The sequence below is a fragment of the Phocoena phocoena genome, chromosome 12 (genome assembly GCF_963924675.1).
Source record: "Phocoena phocoena chromosome 12, mPhoPho1.1, whole genome shotgun sequence".
NCBI classification, from domain to species: Eukaryota; Metazoa; Chordata; class Mammalia; order Artiodactyla; family Phocoenidae; genus Phocoena; species Phocoena phocoena.
Genome location: NC_089230.1, coordinates 60,739,873 through 60,754,983, shown reverse-complemented (window position 1 = coordinate 60,754,983; position 15,111 = coordinate 60,739,873). Strand labels below are relative to the sequence as shown.

Genomic DNA, 15,111 nt, shown 5'->3' with positions numbered 1-15,111 from the left:
GGAGAGTAGCCTCTTCTAAATCACTCCAAGTGTCACCATGACTACAGCATATTTCCTAAATTGGTGGGTGTTCATATAAGAAAATATAAATCTATTCAAGTGCTTGACTCGTGTTGTATTGAGGCTTTATAATGTATCTTATCAAAAAAATTTGCCTTTATATATGTAAATTATTTTTTTATTCATAGGATTAAGCCAAAATGACAACTGCTCAATTTGATTGTCAATACTGCATGGCATCACTTCTTGGGAAGTACGTACTAAAGGATCACGATCCATACTGTGTTACTTGTTATGATCGTACCTTTTCTAACTATTGTGAGGAGTGCAAAGAACCAATCGAATCAGATTCCAAGGTAGGCCTTACCTCAGTTCACAGAATTATTGCATAAGAACAGCAGACAAGTGCTTTGGAATGCCTGTTTTCCTTTAGTGTTGACTTAATACTCTAACGCTCTGCTACTAGATATAAGGATTTTCAAAGCTATCATCAATCAAGTTCCAGGCACTATGCTCAGCACTGGGACACGTAAGATACACTTTAATCCTTACAATGATCTTGGGAGATAGTTCAGGATGCTGAAGATTAAAGAAGTTATTTGCCCAAAGTTACACAGCTGAAATGTTATTTCTAGAATGATAAGAGTATAAGTGAATAACTATATAAATAATTGGAGCCATAAAGATTCAAAAACCTGTATCTTCTCACTTCACATTAGCCTCATCTTCATTAAACCATTGTGCGCTGATACCTCTCACACATACACCCATTCCTCCCAGAATGCACATTATTATATTTTTTCCCTCCTTTTTTGGGGGGTAGCGGGGGAGGTCTTTGTTTTAGTTAACTAGTGTTGAGATTTTGTTTAGGTAAATCTCAAACAGTAATAGGATGTTACAACCTAAAACTAAATATCATTCCATGAAAATCTTTTCTTAGAGTTTATAAAAGGAAGGTAGAGGAAATTTGAAGAAACAGGAGAGTACACTTATTTTCCATCTGTCTTTTGTGACCAACCAAGGAAGCCCCAGGCTCTAGTTCTTAATTGCCCCAGAGAGTCTCCTCTCTATGGGTAACAGTATCAATAACAACATGCCCTCAAGCTACCAGCACCACCTACTGGCACCAGAGTCCCAGGAGTGTTTGGTATTGTTTTATAAAATGGCCTGTTTTGTCACAAACATACTTAATTAACTTTTATTTACTGTCTCAAAGGATCTTTGTTACAAAGGTCATCACTGGCATGAAGGATGCTTCAATTACGCCAAACGCAATCAGTCTTTGGTGGAAAAGCCTTCTGCTGCCGAGGATGAGTGCCTGCTGTGCTCCGAGTACTATTCTAACGAGTGCTCCTCCAAGTGCTTCCATTGTAAGAAGACCATCATGCCTGGTAAGATCACAAGGCACTTCTGGTCTATAACTGAACCTGCAATGCTTTGAATTAAACCCAAGCACAGGAAGAGTATAGTACATTAGTCCCCCCTTATCCACGGTTTCACTTTCCATGGTTAAAATTGCCCGAGGCTGGGGCTTCCCTGGTGGCGCAGTGGTTGAGAGTCCGCCTGCCGATGCAGGGGACACGGATTCGTGCCCCGGTCCGGGCAGATCCCACATGCCGCGGAGGGGCTGGGCCCGTGAGCCATGGCCGCTGAGCCTGCGCGTCCGGAGCCTGCGCTCCGCAACGGGAGAGGCCACAACAGTGAGAGGCCCGCGTACCGCAAAAAAACAAACAAAAATTACCCGAGGCCAAAAATATTAAGTCTGAAAATATTAAGTGGAAAATTCCAACAGTAAAAGTTTCTTAAGTTTTAAACTGTGTGCTCTTCTAAGTAGTGTGATGAAATAACCCTCCATCCTGCCCATGACGTGAATCATCTCTTTGTCCAGAGCATCCTGGCCAGTAGTCACTTAATAACCATCTCAGTTATCAGATCAGACTGTTGCTGTATTGCAGTGCTTGTGTTCAAGAAACCCTTATTTTAGTTAATAATGGCCTCAAAGTGCAAGAGTAGTGATGCTGGCCATTCAGGTATGCCAAAGAAAAGCCATAAAGTTCTTCCTTTAAATGAAAAGGAAGTTCTCAATAAGGAAAGGAATTGTATGCTGAGTTTGCTAAGATCTAATGTAAGAACAAATTTTCCATCCATGAAATTGTGAAGGAGGAAAAAGAAATTCGTGCTAGTTTTGCACCTCCAACTGCAAAAGTTACGGCCACAGAGCATGATAGGTGCTTGTTTAAGATGGAAAAGGCATTAAACTTGTACAATAAGATATTTTGAGAGAGAGACCACATTCACGTAACTTTTATTACAGTATACTGTTATAACTGTTCTATTTTATTATGTTATTGTTGTTAATCTCTTGCAATGCCTAATTTATAAATAAACTTTAACATAGCTCTGTATGTATGGGAAAAAAACATAGTATTTATATATAGGGTTCGGTATTGTCTGCAGTGTTACACGTCCACTGGGGGTCGTGGGAGGTATCCCTCACAGATAAAGGGGGGGACTATACTATACAAAACCCTGCTTTGCAGAAAGACATATTTCTGTTATCTCTTTAACTCATTTAGTGTACTTTAGACATGAAAAGATTATTCTTTCTGTCTCCAATGGGCAAAGTACTGTCCTTTGTGTTTTTTCATAAACCTAATTCATAGAAACATTTTGAACCAGAAACTGAGCCATGGAATAAAGATAAAATCTATACCAATAAATTATACTAACACTGCACTAAACACCCTGTCCTAGGCAGAACCAATAGCATCAGAAAACATAAGCCATCATAGGACAATGGGACCAATCATCCTTTTGTAGCTCAACACAAACTGGTGTGAAGGTCAGTCATCTTTATTTTCTCTCAGGGAAAACAAGGATCCAAGTAAATTGTTACACCTTTAGGCAAGTACTAATTCTCTGTTTTGATCCTCTTCTCAATCCCTATGGACAGCAGCATACAAACAATTCTCTCTCATTTTCTTATTATAGGTTCAAAGATTTTCTAGGAGACCATAACTACACACCATCAATCTCAGGAGTTTGTGCCTTGGGCATTCCTAATATCCCTGTAATGCTTATTACGTCCCAGTTTATCTGAAGCATGTGCAGCCTTTCAGAGTCTACATTTATAGTACTTTCACATCTCAAAATTGTGAAACAGCACAAGAGTTTCCAGCGAAAGAGTGATTCACCATCATCGTAGGCTGAACTCTATTTATTGACCTTTTTTCAGATAAATGTTTTGGAAACCAGTAAACGCTATTTTTTCTATATGGATGATTGCTTTTTTCACCTTAACTTCAGTATATATTTTAAGTAATTTGACATATCATTGCTTAAAAGAACAATTATGCTTGATTTGTACTAACAGGTTCTTACTTTGGGGGTACAGGTTCCCGGAAAATGAAATTTAAGGGAAACTACTGGCATGAAACCTGCCTTGTGTGCGAGCATTGCCGACAGCCAATAGGAGCTAAACCTTTGATTTCCACAGAGAGTGGCAATTATTGTGTGCCGTGTTTTGAGATGGAGTTTGCTCACTACTGCAGCTTTTTTAAGGAGGTAAATATCTAAAGAGGATGAAGCTTGTGAAATCTTCCAAACCATCGCTTTGTAGCGGCATTATATGTTTGCAATGAACTGATACTATCATGTCATATCCATCTTTGCACATTCATGTTAATTTTGAATTCCAACATGTTCGAAAGCACTACCTGTCACAGTGAAGAGGCCCATCTATTTTTATCACCATAAAATTCCACCCAGAACATGAATTTAATGTTCCAAAGGCTTAAGTGATTTGATATTCCAGTTCCATTCACAGCTGTTCAGGCAAGATTTCACATATTCTGGTAGAGGGCCCACGTCTCTCTTTGAATACAAAATATTTCTTAGAAAATTTTTGATCCATTTAATTTCAGAGAGATATGGATTTGTCTCACAGAGTGACTAAGGGAACCAATTTAAACAGGATATTTCACTCCTCACATCATGTCCAAGCAATATAAATGTCTTCTAAGCTTGAAGCTTTTATATTTCTAAAGAGTAGATAAAAACAGAACTACCATATGACCCAGCAGTCCCACTACTGGGCATATACCCTGAGAGAACCATAATTCAAAAAGAGTCATGTATCACAGTGTTCATTGCAGTACTATTTACAATAGCCATGACATGGAACCAACCAAAGTGTCCATCAACAGATGGATGGATAAAGAAGATATGGCACATATATACAATGGAATATTACTCAGCCATAAAAAGAAACGAAATTGAGTTATTTGTAGTGAGGTGGACGGACACAGAGTCTGTCATACAGAGCGAAGTAAGTCAGAAAAAGAAAAACGAATACTGTATGCTAACACATATATATGGAATCTTAAAAAAAATGGTTCTGATGAACCTAGGGGCAGGACAGGAATAAAAACACAGACATAGAGAATGGACTTGAGGACACAGGGAGGGGGAAGGGTAAGCTGGGACAAAGAGATAGAGTGGCATGGACATATACACACTACCAAATGTAAAACAGATAGCTAGTGGGAAGCAGCCGCATAGCACAGGAGATCAGCTTGGTGCTTTGTGACCGCCTAGAGGGGTGGGATAGGGAGGGCGGGAGGGAGGCTCAAGAGGGCGGGGATATGGGGATATATGTACATGTATAGCTGATTCACTTCGTTATACAGCAGAAACTAACACACCATTGTAAAGCAATTATACCCCAATAAAGATGTTAGAAAAAAAAAAGAGTGGATAAGAGAGTGACACTCAAGAGACTGACAAGATCTTTAGGGAAATTCATTAGACAGAAAGACAGAAAGATGACTTAAGAACTGCAAGTGGTTTCCTTCACCCCCAGCTCCAGAGCTCCATGCAGCGCCTTTCAACTTGGACACCCATTCAAAACATATTTTCCAATAGGAAAAAAAGTCATTTTTTTTCAAGTAAACATGGTCCAATTCTTTTTGTATCCTCTAAGCTTTTACATGAAAGTCACTCATCTCTATCACCTTGATAAAGTCTGTCTGTATTCCATAAATATATATTGATGTTCTCAAAGAAATTCTTGACCTGTGAGGCATCATAAGTTTCAAATAACCCTATAACTTGTGATGAGAAAGCTTGAATCATGAAAACATATTGGATAAGTCCAGTGGTTTCTAAACATTTTTGATCTACAGGCTACTCTGGCAGGTCTCTTAAGACCATTTGCATACTTGCATCTGAATTGTCATTGCCACTTTCTACAAATGCATGTACAAACATACACACACCCAACGATTTTCCACATATACTTAAAATACTGGTACTGCATTTGAAGAGGCATCAATCAACCCCTATGTTATAATTATTAAATTACACTGTCATGAGGGCTGAAAATTACAGTTGAAAGTAACATGCTACAAAACCATCTTACACCCGAAGACTTCCAACAACTTAGAAAATGACTTTACAAGAAACAGTCAGACCCTATGACTCTGTGACAGATGAAGCTCCGAAAAATTATCAGTCAGTGACATGCATTTAGAAAGGGATGCTGGAAATAAAATATTTATCTCACTGTTTTGCGGGACAACTAAGTTGGCCATTTTTAGGCTACGTTTCTTAAGGACTTACACTAAAATATTAATGGCACTCGTGAGACTCATCTTAAAATCATTTGTTGGGCACACAGTATAAAGTTTCTTTCAGTGCCATAAAGAGTCAAGAGAACTTCTCTAGTACATCATCAGAGCTGAGCACTATCTGGGGCCAAAGCCCTGGCGTTTCCCAGGTTAGAGGAGCCTGCCCTATATTTAGGACATGATTTGAAGTCACCGAAAAATTTATGAAATGTTTCTATTGGGTAGTAGACAGATCACAACATGCCAGATTATTTTCTATTTAATTTCTTAAAACCACAAGTCCTTTAAGTAAAGCTGGATATAAATGTTTCGGATCAAGATGATCCAAGCTGAAGAAAAACAATTTGTTTCAAGCCAAAGACCAAATATAAAACAAAAGCAAATAAGCAAAAACTAGTTGACCATCAGGCCCATAGAACTTTTTTCATACATTTTAGTTTCACAAAATAAAATCTATTTTCTACCAAAAAGCAAGTAACCTCAAACTGTAGTACTCTGAATTCAAACTCCTCAAGTTTCACATAGACTATTCTGTGATTCATCAGCTTTCATCCACTGGGTGCAAAATCATTATTGCCTCCACTTTGCCAGAGAAGAAACTTGTTCTAAATCCTGGGACCAATCAGTAGCGAAAACCACCCTTGGATATTAGACTTCATCTTAGCCCGTCTGCCTCTTCAAAAGAATATAATCACAAGCAAACAATTTTTAATGTTCCAGAGTTTCTTCTCCCTAATGAAACAATCTTTGGAGGGTACATCAAGTTTTATTTTGCTGTGAATACAGTTTTCAAGTTTTGAATCTTTTAAGCATTGCCTGCTAATCATTTGACCAAACAAATCAAAGGAATCTGGAACTCTGCTGTGCCTTCTGTAAGGCATCTGAAGTCAGTAGGGGGGCATTTTAAATTGCTTTAGCTCACACACACCATTATGTTTCCTATTTACTTATTTAGAATAGTATACTTTTCCTCCTTTGTGAAAAATAACTTTCTATCAAGTGTCTTTAATTTTTAAGATAGTCATTGTAAGATTTTAAACTGTTTTTTAGAATCAACTTTTCAAAAGCCTATAGGATAGACAAGTATCCTATAGGACGGCTATAGGATACTTAGATGCCACAATAGGATGGCTTAGAATAGACTACTTTTTCTATATCTACTTAATTTGCATACAAAGATTACAGGCGGCATCTCAGATATCACACTGCTTCAGTCATTTTAAGACATTTCATGAGCATATGCCAGGTTCCCCGGACAACCCAGGACCTCAAGAGCCGTGGATCTGAAAGATGCTGTGACTTAAAAATTGCTACACAAGAAGAGTTGTCTAATATTTTTCCAGATGATTTTTAAATAAAGATATCTCAGCCTTTAAAAAAGTAAAATCCAGATTAAACTGGTTTAGAAAATAAATCTTACGGAGGAATAACAAGCATCTCTGCAAAACCCTAGCATATCACACATTAAGGTTCAATGTACAACCAGCACTTATGACTTTGAGCCCTAATGCTGAAAACTCACACAGTTGCCCAGAGCACCCCTATTTGTGCTAGATACAATACTGGAGTTGTTTTCCAAACTTTTCCCTTAGTGTTTGTTCATTCATTCAACAAAGACTTGTCAACAGCTTATCAGCGCAAAGTGATCTAATCTCAGTACTGTGTTCTCGGTTAAGCACACGGGCTGCGGAATAAGGCTGTGCAGGTTTGAATGCTAGCTCTGTGTGACCCTAGCAAGTGACTTAACTACTCCAACTCTTAGTAGTTGCTCATCTCTAAAGGGAGAAAGATAATAGTCCCTACTGTGTCAGCATGTCGAGAATGTTAAGAAGAAGTTAAGAACAGGGTTGAAGACTGAAAAAACACCTCAGAAATATTACTCATTATTAGCAGATTATGGTGTTGATCAATCCCTTTCAGGGTTACTACTGCTGGAATAAAGCATTCAGGAAGAAAAATAGCTTTTTTTTTCTTAGGATCTTTAAAAGTTATACATGGACATAAGAACATAGCATATAAGATATCTTAGCTCTAAAAACATCTTTGAAAAACAACAAGAAAAGAGAAAGATGAGCAAAGGAATCAAGGGCCTATTTCTTTTTCATCTTCCTGAGTTCATTATGGTCCTGCTTCCTTTCTGTTCCATTGTAGGAGAAAAATTAGGACATGTATCACCAGCCCTATTTAATCCCTGTAGCCTTCTGTTTCTCATAGATTCAAAAAAATCACAGGGAAAAGACATCCTGACACAATGTGATAGAGTAGCCCAAAGTACCACTTGTGGGCACAGAAGAGAATCACAAAAGGTCTGAATTGTAATAACTTCCACAGTCATTGCCTTTTTTGTGATCATTTGCCAGGTGATTACTTCAGGTGGGATGATGTTTTGTGACCAGCCATGGCATAAAGAGTGTTTTGTGTGCAGTGGCTGTAGGAAAGAGCTCTGTGAAGAAGACTTCATGTCCAGAGATGATTATGCATTCTGCTTGGACTGCTACAATCATCTTTATGCCAAAAAGTGTGCCACCTGCACCAAGCCTATTATTGGTGAGTTATTCAGTTTAATATGGTCCTACCATGAGACAGGTATGGCTCTGTAAATGCTATGTATTTAATTCAGGAAATGCAATTTAAAAATGAATGATCTTTCCTTTATGTTTCCTTTTGAAATAAACATGGGTACCTATATATAAATATAAATATTACGCACAACCCTCAAGGCAAGTATAGAGTGTAATTAAGGTAGCTATGCTCTGTAGAGGGTAATTAACACTAAACCTCACGGTACTGACTCTACATAAAGTAATAATTCAGGGAAGAAGGAGGATAAGATGAGCGGAGAAGACCTTCACAAGGAGGCCTGATCTGAGGCAGAACTTTAAGGAGTTGAGTGGGGGAAGGGATACTATTAAAACAAAATGCTGCTGAATTCCAAACAAGGGTAACAGGGCCTTAAAATAGATAAAGTTTTAATTAAATGCAAGTACTGTGCAAAAATCTGAAGCTATAATAATTAGGATAGCATAGGTCAGGAATTAATTAAACCTCAATTTAAGATGCTTCTAACAAATATATTATTCTCTTTGCTTTCTATTCACTTACAATAAGTTTTTTTGTTTGTTTGTTTTTGCGGTACGTGGGCCTCTCACTACTGTGGCCTCTCCCGTTGCGGAGCACAGGCTCCAGACGCGCAGGCTCAGCGGCCATGGCTCACGGGCCCAGCCGCTACGCGGCACGCAGGATCTTCCCAGACCGGGGCATGAACCCGTGTCCCCTGCGTCGGCAGGCGGACTCTCAACCACTGCGCCACCAGAGAAGCCCTACAATAAGTTTTAATTGTGAATAGATGAGATAAAAAAAAAAAAAACAAGATAGCATTCTGTTGAAGAAACAAAATATACATGACATGATTTGAAAATAACATAAATGGTAAATCAATCTGTGTTAAATGGATTTTCAAGGTAAAAAGAGCATTATGTTTTCCTTAGAGACACTTCTAAAATGCTAATCCTGTAGTAAAGGAACTGAAGAGCTCATCACACCTGAGAAATCCAACAGCTATTCTTTTAGGCAATGTATGGTCACCGAATAACAGAACTATACTTCTGTTCTCCATTCCTAGTACTCTTTGGTCATATTTCACTTTTAGCTCAGTCTATATAACACAGAATTAAAGATTATTTTATCCTTTTTCTCCTCCTCTATCTTCAAAGATATCACAGAGTAAAACTGAATATTTGTTCAGCTTCAAATAAAGAGTTTTGCTGCAAACCCAGCTTGACAGGCTTTCACCTACTTGCAAGGGAGGGAGTTTCCTGGATGAAAAGAACATAGCTCTGTCTCTCCGTACAAGGAAAGCACCATGTTTTTCAGAATCTCACACTGGCCTATGGGCTATATCTGGCCAGCAAGCATGGTTTGTTTGGCCTGCACTTGTTTGTAAACAACTAATGTAAAATCCATCTCTGTAGCCTAATAGTAAACAAAGAGCCTGCCCAGGGTGAGCAGACTACCCTCACATTCCCGGCCGGGTCACGGTCATATGGAGCTGAGTGGCTGGCCCGTTGTGTAGGGCATGGCCCCTTTGCTGCTTCCACCTTGTCTCTATCACTCAGCTATGTCACCTCTCCAGCCCTTTCAAGGGCTTACGCTGGCAATCCCAGACTATAGGGCTCCAAATCTTGGGCTCTTAACCACTCTGCTCTCCTGCTTCTATACATCTGGCGACTCCTAAAGCCAAGAGAATAAGCCACCATCTCTACTGGTTTTAGTTAGAAATGGGACTTCCATAAATGCAACAGTAACTGGAGCAGCAAAATCTTAGTAGAATCTGCAATCACTGCCCAATGGATTTAGTCAATTTATTCTACAATACTTTTCTTGAATTGGCCAGAAAAAAAAATTGGGGGCGGGGGGGGGGGGGCGCTGTTCCATGAAGAAATGAGAAAATTAAACAACTCAAAATGGTTTGAAAATTTTCTGGGGACCCAAATGGCTAATACTGATCCAAAAGTGCCTACACAAGCCCTGAACTTGATGAGTTTCATTTCTGACCCATCACAGATTCATGTGATTTTTCTGATGGGTTGTTACAGGTCAATCACTGAGCACAGCTTTTTTTTTTTTTTTTTTTTAGGTCAGACAGAAAAACCATATTGTTCCACATGAAGCATAGGGATGATCAGGAACCAATGATTTGTCCCCAAAGTAATCCACATGCAGGATATGCATTTAATTTAGGACAGTCTTTTGGTCATTATCTTAACCTTCTTTTAGCTCTGTGATTGAGAGACACCAGAAACTAAATGCCTGCAAAAACTTCCAACTCACTTTAATATGTTTTGATCTGATTCTTAAATGTATATAGGCCCTGTAGTAGTGCTTCTTTAAAATTGAACTATTTGAACTAATGTACCATAGGGAACTATATACTACCATATATTTATCTTCTGAAAGTTGTACATTCATGCAAACAATATGTCATCCTAAGAAACTATGTTAGAATGTTTTCAAAACACTATTTTAAAGTAACTAAATCTATAAGGAACAAACTCAAGATGTAATTACAATTTTTTCTCCTCCTCTAAGATAGGATTTACCTTGCAAACTTTCTGGGATAAACGAAGCAGCTGGATCTAGTAGGAAGAGCTCTGATCTAGGGAGTAAAAGACCTTGGTCTTGCCTCTGCCCCTGACTACTGTGTGACCCGTGGATACAAAACTCACCTCCAAGGTCCTCATTTGCCTTATTTGCAAAATGAGGAATTGAACAAGATCGCATCTTTGCTTTCTTATACTTCTGTTTATTTTTAGTAAAGTGAGTTTCAAATGTTGATTTCTTCAGAAAGGGATGCTAAGGTTCCTGGTTATGTTCTTTAAAAAAGAAAATTCAGACAATTTGGTGAAGTTAGGAGCATAGGCTCTGAAACCAGATGGCCTAGGATTGAATCCCAGATCTTCCACTTAGCATCTGGGTGATTTGGCCAAGAGTCTGAACCTCTCTGTACAACAATTTCTGTCTGCAAAGTTGGGTTGATGGTAATATCTACCCCATGAAGGTGAGGTGAGAGCTATATGAAGTAAAGGGCTTTGAACAGCGACTGGCTCATCTTCAAGTTCTCAACAAATGCTAGCTCTTAGTCTACAGAATTTTCAGGAATGAATGAAGCCAAATAAAACAGGTGTCAGAGACCTATTGTTGACTTTCTTACTGCAAATGACCCTTGTGACCTGAGGGAGTAAACATATCCAAAATCAAAAAACTTTACAATCAGCTCACATGTTGAGTCAGGACTTTCTTGTATTCCTGCTACCAGATGCTTCTTTTTAATTCTTCTTTGTAAAATTCTAGAAAGAATTATTTTTATATTTGCCACCTGTACAAGGCCTAATAAAACCTCATGTGCATCAAAATGCTGGATGTATAATAATTAGTTTTATGAAGAGATGATTTATGTATATACAGAACATTATTCTTGCAGTCAGCTTATTAATGTTATGAATATTAAGGAAATTAATTGATTTACTCTTATTAGAAAGTAGTGATGACAGCATCATAAATAAGCTATAAATTTAATCAAGAAAAGTACAAGAATTTGATGTAAATTTATCCCTGAACTAGTAAATTTATGTGAAGACATCAAAAAACGTTTCCAGGATGAACACAAAAGTTCATTATCATTGGCAAATAAAGACTCAAGCCTAGGGCATCCCAACCCCTTCCCAATCCTTAGACCTTTTCTCTTTTACGACTCCTCAGAATCAGTTCCTTGAACCGTACGCTGGATTCATATTTGGGATATAGAGATGAGTCTCACTGAAAACTCAAATTCTCACACTTTTCTTAGGAACCCTATGGCTCAAGTGAGGCCCAAGTTGAAGTGATAGAGGCTGACAAAGCACCTCTTAGAAACCCATCAATGGGTAGCATGGCCTCAGTGGCCAGAAGGATCAGATTCACAGATCTTTGCCGCAAGCCTGTGCTGAAGTCACCTCTGGGCAAGGTAATGAGGTCATCACATTAGGCTAGCTACAGGATAGATGGAATTCTCTATTTAGGGCTTTTGGGAATTGTGTCCCACACCACAATACGACCATGGGACTTTATCCTGAATAAAATGAAACATGAAAAAAGAGGGAAGAGGAGAGAACTAAAAGTCATTAAAATATCAAATACCAGGCTGGGAAGTATACATTTATTTTATCTTAATTTTGCTTCTAAGTAAACAGGGTCACAAAGAAGGAAAAAAAATATTCATACTTAGATATGTCTGACTTCAAAACCTATACCTCTCACTGCACTACCCTGTATTTCCTTATGTCTTAGGCAATCCTTAACTGTCTCCAAAAATATGTGCTTTGTATACCCAGATTCTACCTACTTATGTATATTATGGAAAAATTTGACTGAGAATCTGGCTGGGTCTCATAGAAAGAACTTGTCCATGGGCGACTCTCCCAAATAGACACAGGTCACTGGGGGTAGCCTCCTTTCTTAGGTTACTTGCCTCTACATGGCCTTGCTCACTGCTGTATCTCCAGTTCCCAGAAGAGTCCCTGATAGAATGCTCAATCTATTTGTTGAAAGAATAGATTACTCTTTTTCTCCAATTGCTTTACAGGTCTCAGAGACACCAAGTTTATCTGCTTTCAAGACCGCCAGTGGCACAGCGAATGCTTTAACTGTGGGAAGTGCTCCGTCACCTTGGTGGGGAAAGGCTTCCTGACTCACAATAAGGAAATCTTCTGCCACAAATGTGGCTCTGGGGTGGACACTGACATGTAGACGGAGACAGTCCTTCCCCACCTGAAATCCACCTTGCTTTTGTTCTCACTAAATCCAGAACTCGATCGATGTTGTATTTCTGACTTAATTTTTAGAAAACATTCATGTAGAGTTTACAGCGGAAGAGTTTTTGCACACAGTCTGATTGAACTATGTTATAAGAGCTCAAAAAAAAAAAAACAGACTAACAGAAATGAATATATACTAAGGCACATTTCCTTGCAAAATACTGCACTCTGCTGTTAGAAATACAGGAAAATATTTCTTTATTGTAATCAAGTGTATGATCTATACCTAGAAGTCATGGATGTTATTACTGAAAACTGATGTTTTTCAAACCTGCAGAGTAAAAAGGAAGATAAGAGATCAAATTGAAGGGCATACATGAGACTAATGTTTGCATTCCTAACTAGCTAGTTATATATAACATGATTGGCTGTGAATGGTAGAAGGACAGAAATGATCAGGAGGAAGTGATTACTAATCATCACATTTAAGTATTTTGTCATTTTATCATTCTTTTATTGTTCACAAGTACTGACTTCAGAGTCGAAAAACAAAGCTACGATTTGCCCTCATCCATCCTGCTTCCACAGCTGGTTGGTTACCATATTTAATCAATGGAATCTGAGAATTCTGGACACTATGCCTCTCATTCTCTGCAGAGATATAAAAGGGTCCTTTCTCCCTAAGGATAGTCAAAGCATAGGTTCCAACACATTTTGTATTAAATGCATTTCAAAGCCCACAAAGATTTTTTTTCTAAATACTTAACAGATTCCATGAAAGAAAAGTCTGTTCTTTCAAAAGAGCTAACTAAGATAATCAGTCCCCAAAGGCAAACCTTTAAAGTAAATAGATCATTAAATCATCACTTCTGGAAATGAGTTTTAGGGAAGGGATTGAGTGTTGGAACCTGACTTTCACCCAGATATCTAAAGGCATAATAGAATGCATAATTAGCTCTGAGCGTCATGCATTTTGCCTTCCAAAATTACATAGTTGATTAATGGGAAGACATAAAAGTGGGCTTTCAAGAAACCTAGTAATAAGAAGAACTGGAAAAGAATAATTCACTGCTGATAATTCAGGACCTGCAAAGCAGCACAACAGAGCAATAAGGTCTACAGATGAGCCCTCCCCACTGTCCCTCCATGCCCATCCAAGTCACCTCACCCATGCCAATGGTGTTCTAGAGCTTCAGGCTCTTGCATGGCTGTGAGGGGCACTCTCAACCCTCGGTAGCCAATCTACAAATAAACCAGTGTTTATTGGTCACAGCCTTAGTGAAAAGCCTATCACCATGTGTTTAACTTTATACCAGACATCTACTGATGATGACCCTACCTAGGTGCCCCTGGACAAAATTTTCCGCATTATGTGGGATAAATGGAAATCAACCTCTGCTCTCCATGCTCAGTTACCACCCTTTGTTATAGTGTCACTTGGGTGAAGCAGAGAGAGGTCACGAGAAGAAACGCACATTGACATAACATTTTTAAAAGTGTCTACTCTCAGATTACTGCATAGCATTAAAGGTTCTGATTGAAGTCTAATTATATGCTGTGGCTGATTACAATTATATCACAAGAGATTTAATTAAAATTGTTATGGAAACACATTTTTTGAAATAGTTTAAAATGCAAGGATATTTGGAGATTAGCAATTTAGGGATACTAATAAAAGGTCAGGCTTCATAGGCGATTTGGAAGATATAATTGCCCTTTTTTTGGTATTAACAATGCCAAGATATTTTCTCTTATTCACATTGTTAAATGTAGACAAAAATATCAATATTTTTCCTGCATTGTTTGAAATTACACGTGACACTGAATATGCCAATTGTTTTATGATCTAGAATATAACAGTGTATCATAGGAGAACCAAGCCATTTTGAATCTGTGTAGATATACAACATGTAATACTGTCTCAGTCAATTATAAACAAACATACAAAATGTAATGGTTTTTCTAAACAATTGGTATTGTCTAGGCATTCTGCTGTGTGGGAGAGTATGCACGTGATCAGGCTCGTGTTCAATCTTTACAATTAAAAAATTCACAGAACCATTTCCAAGACAGATTTTGTGATCCTTTGATAAGTGTAGTTAAGTATGTATACTTTCACATGACTAAGCTACCTTCTAAATAGAGAATTATTTGTATTTTTAGAAGATATTTATTCCCTCTTTAGAAGGTAG

General features: G+C 38.2%; 1 protein-coding gene across 2 annotated transcripts in view; it reads left to right on the top strand.

Annotated features, from left to right (window-relative positions):
- Nucleotides 1–13,077, top strand: part of FHL5 (four and a half LIM domains 5) — a 36,655-nt gene extending 23,578 nt beyond the window's left edge. Inside the window, exons 2-6 of one of the 2 annotated variants that reach the window (XM_065889009.1) lie at nt 189–356; nt 1,217–1,391; nt 3,395–3,564; nt 7,988–8,174; nt 12,748–13,077. In XM_065889009.1, coding sequence (XP_065745081.1) covers nt 201–356; nt 1,217–1,391; nt 3,395–3,564; nt 7,988–8,174; nt 12,748–12,911 — 852 coding nt within the window. In that variant the 5' untranslated portion in view covers nt 189–200 and the 3' untranslated portion in view covers nt 12,912–13,077. The remainder of the gene's footprint in view (nt 1–188; nt 357–1,216; nt 1,392–3,394; nt 3,565–7,987; nt 8,175–12,747) is intronic. The other variant, XM_065889008.1, reaches the window with a different exon arrangement.
- Nucleotides 13,078–15,111: the final 2,034 nt, after the last annotated feature.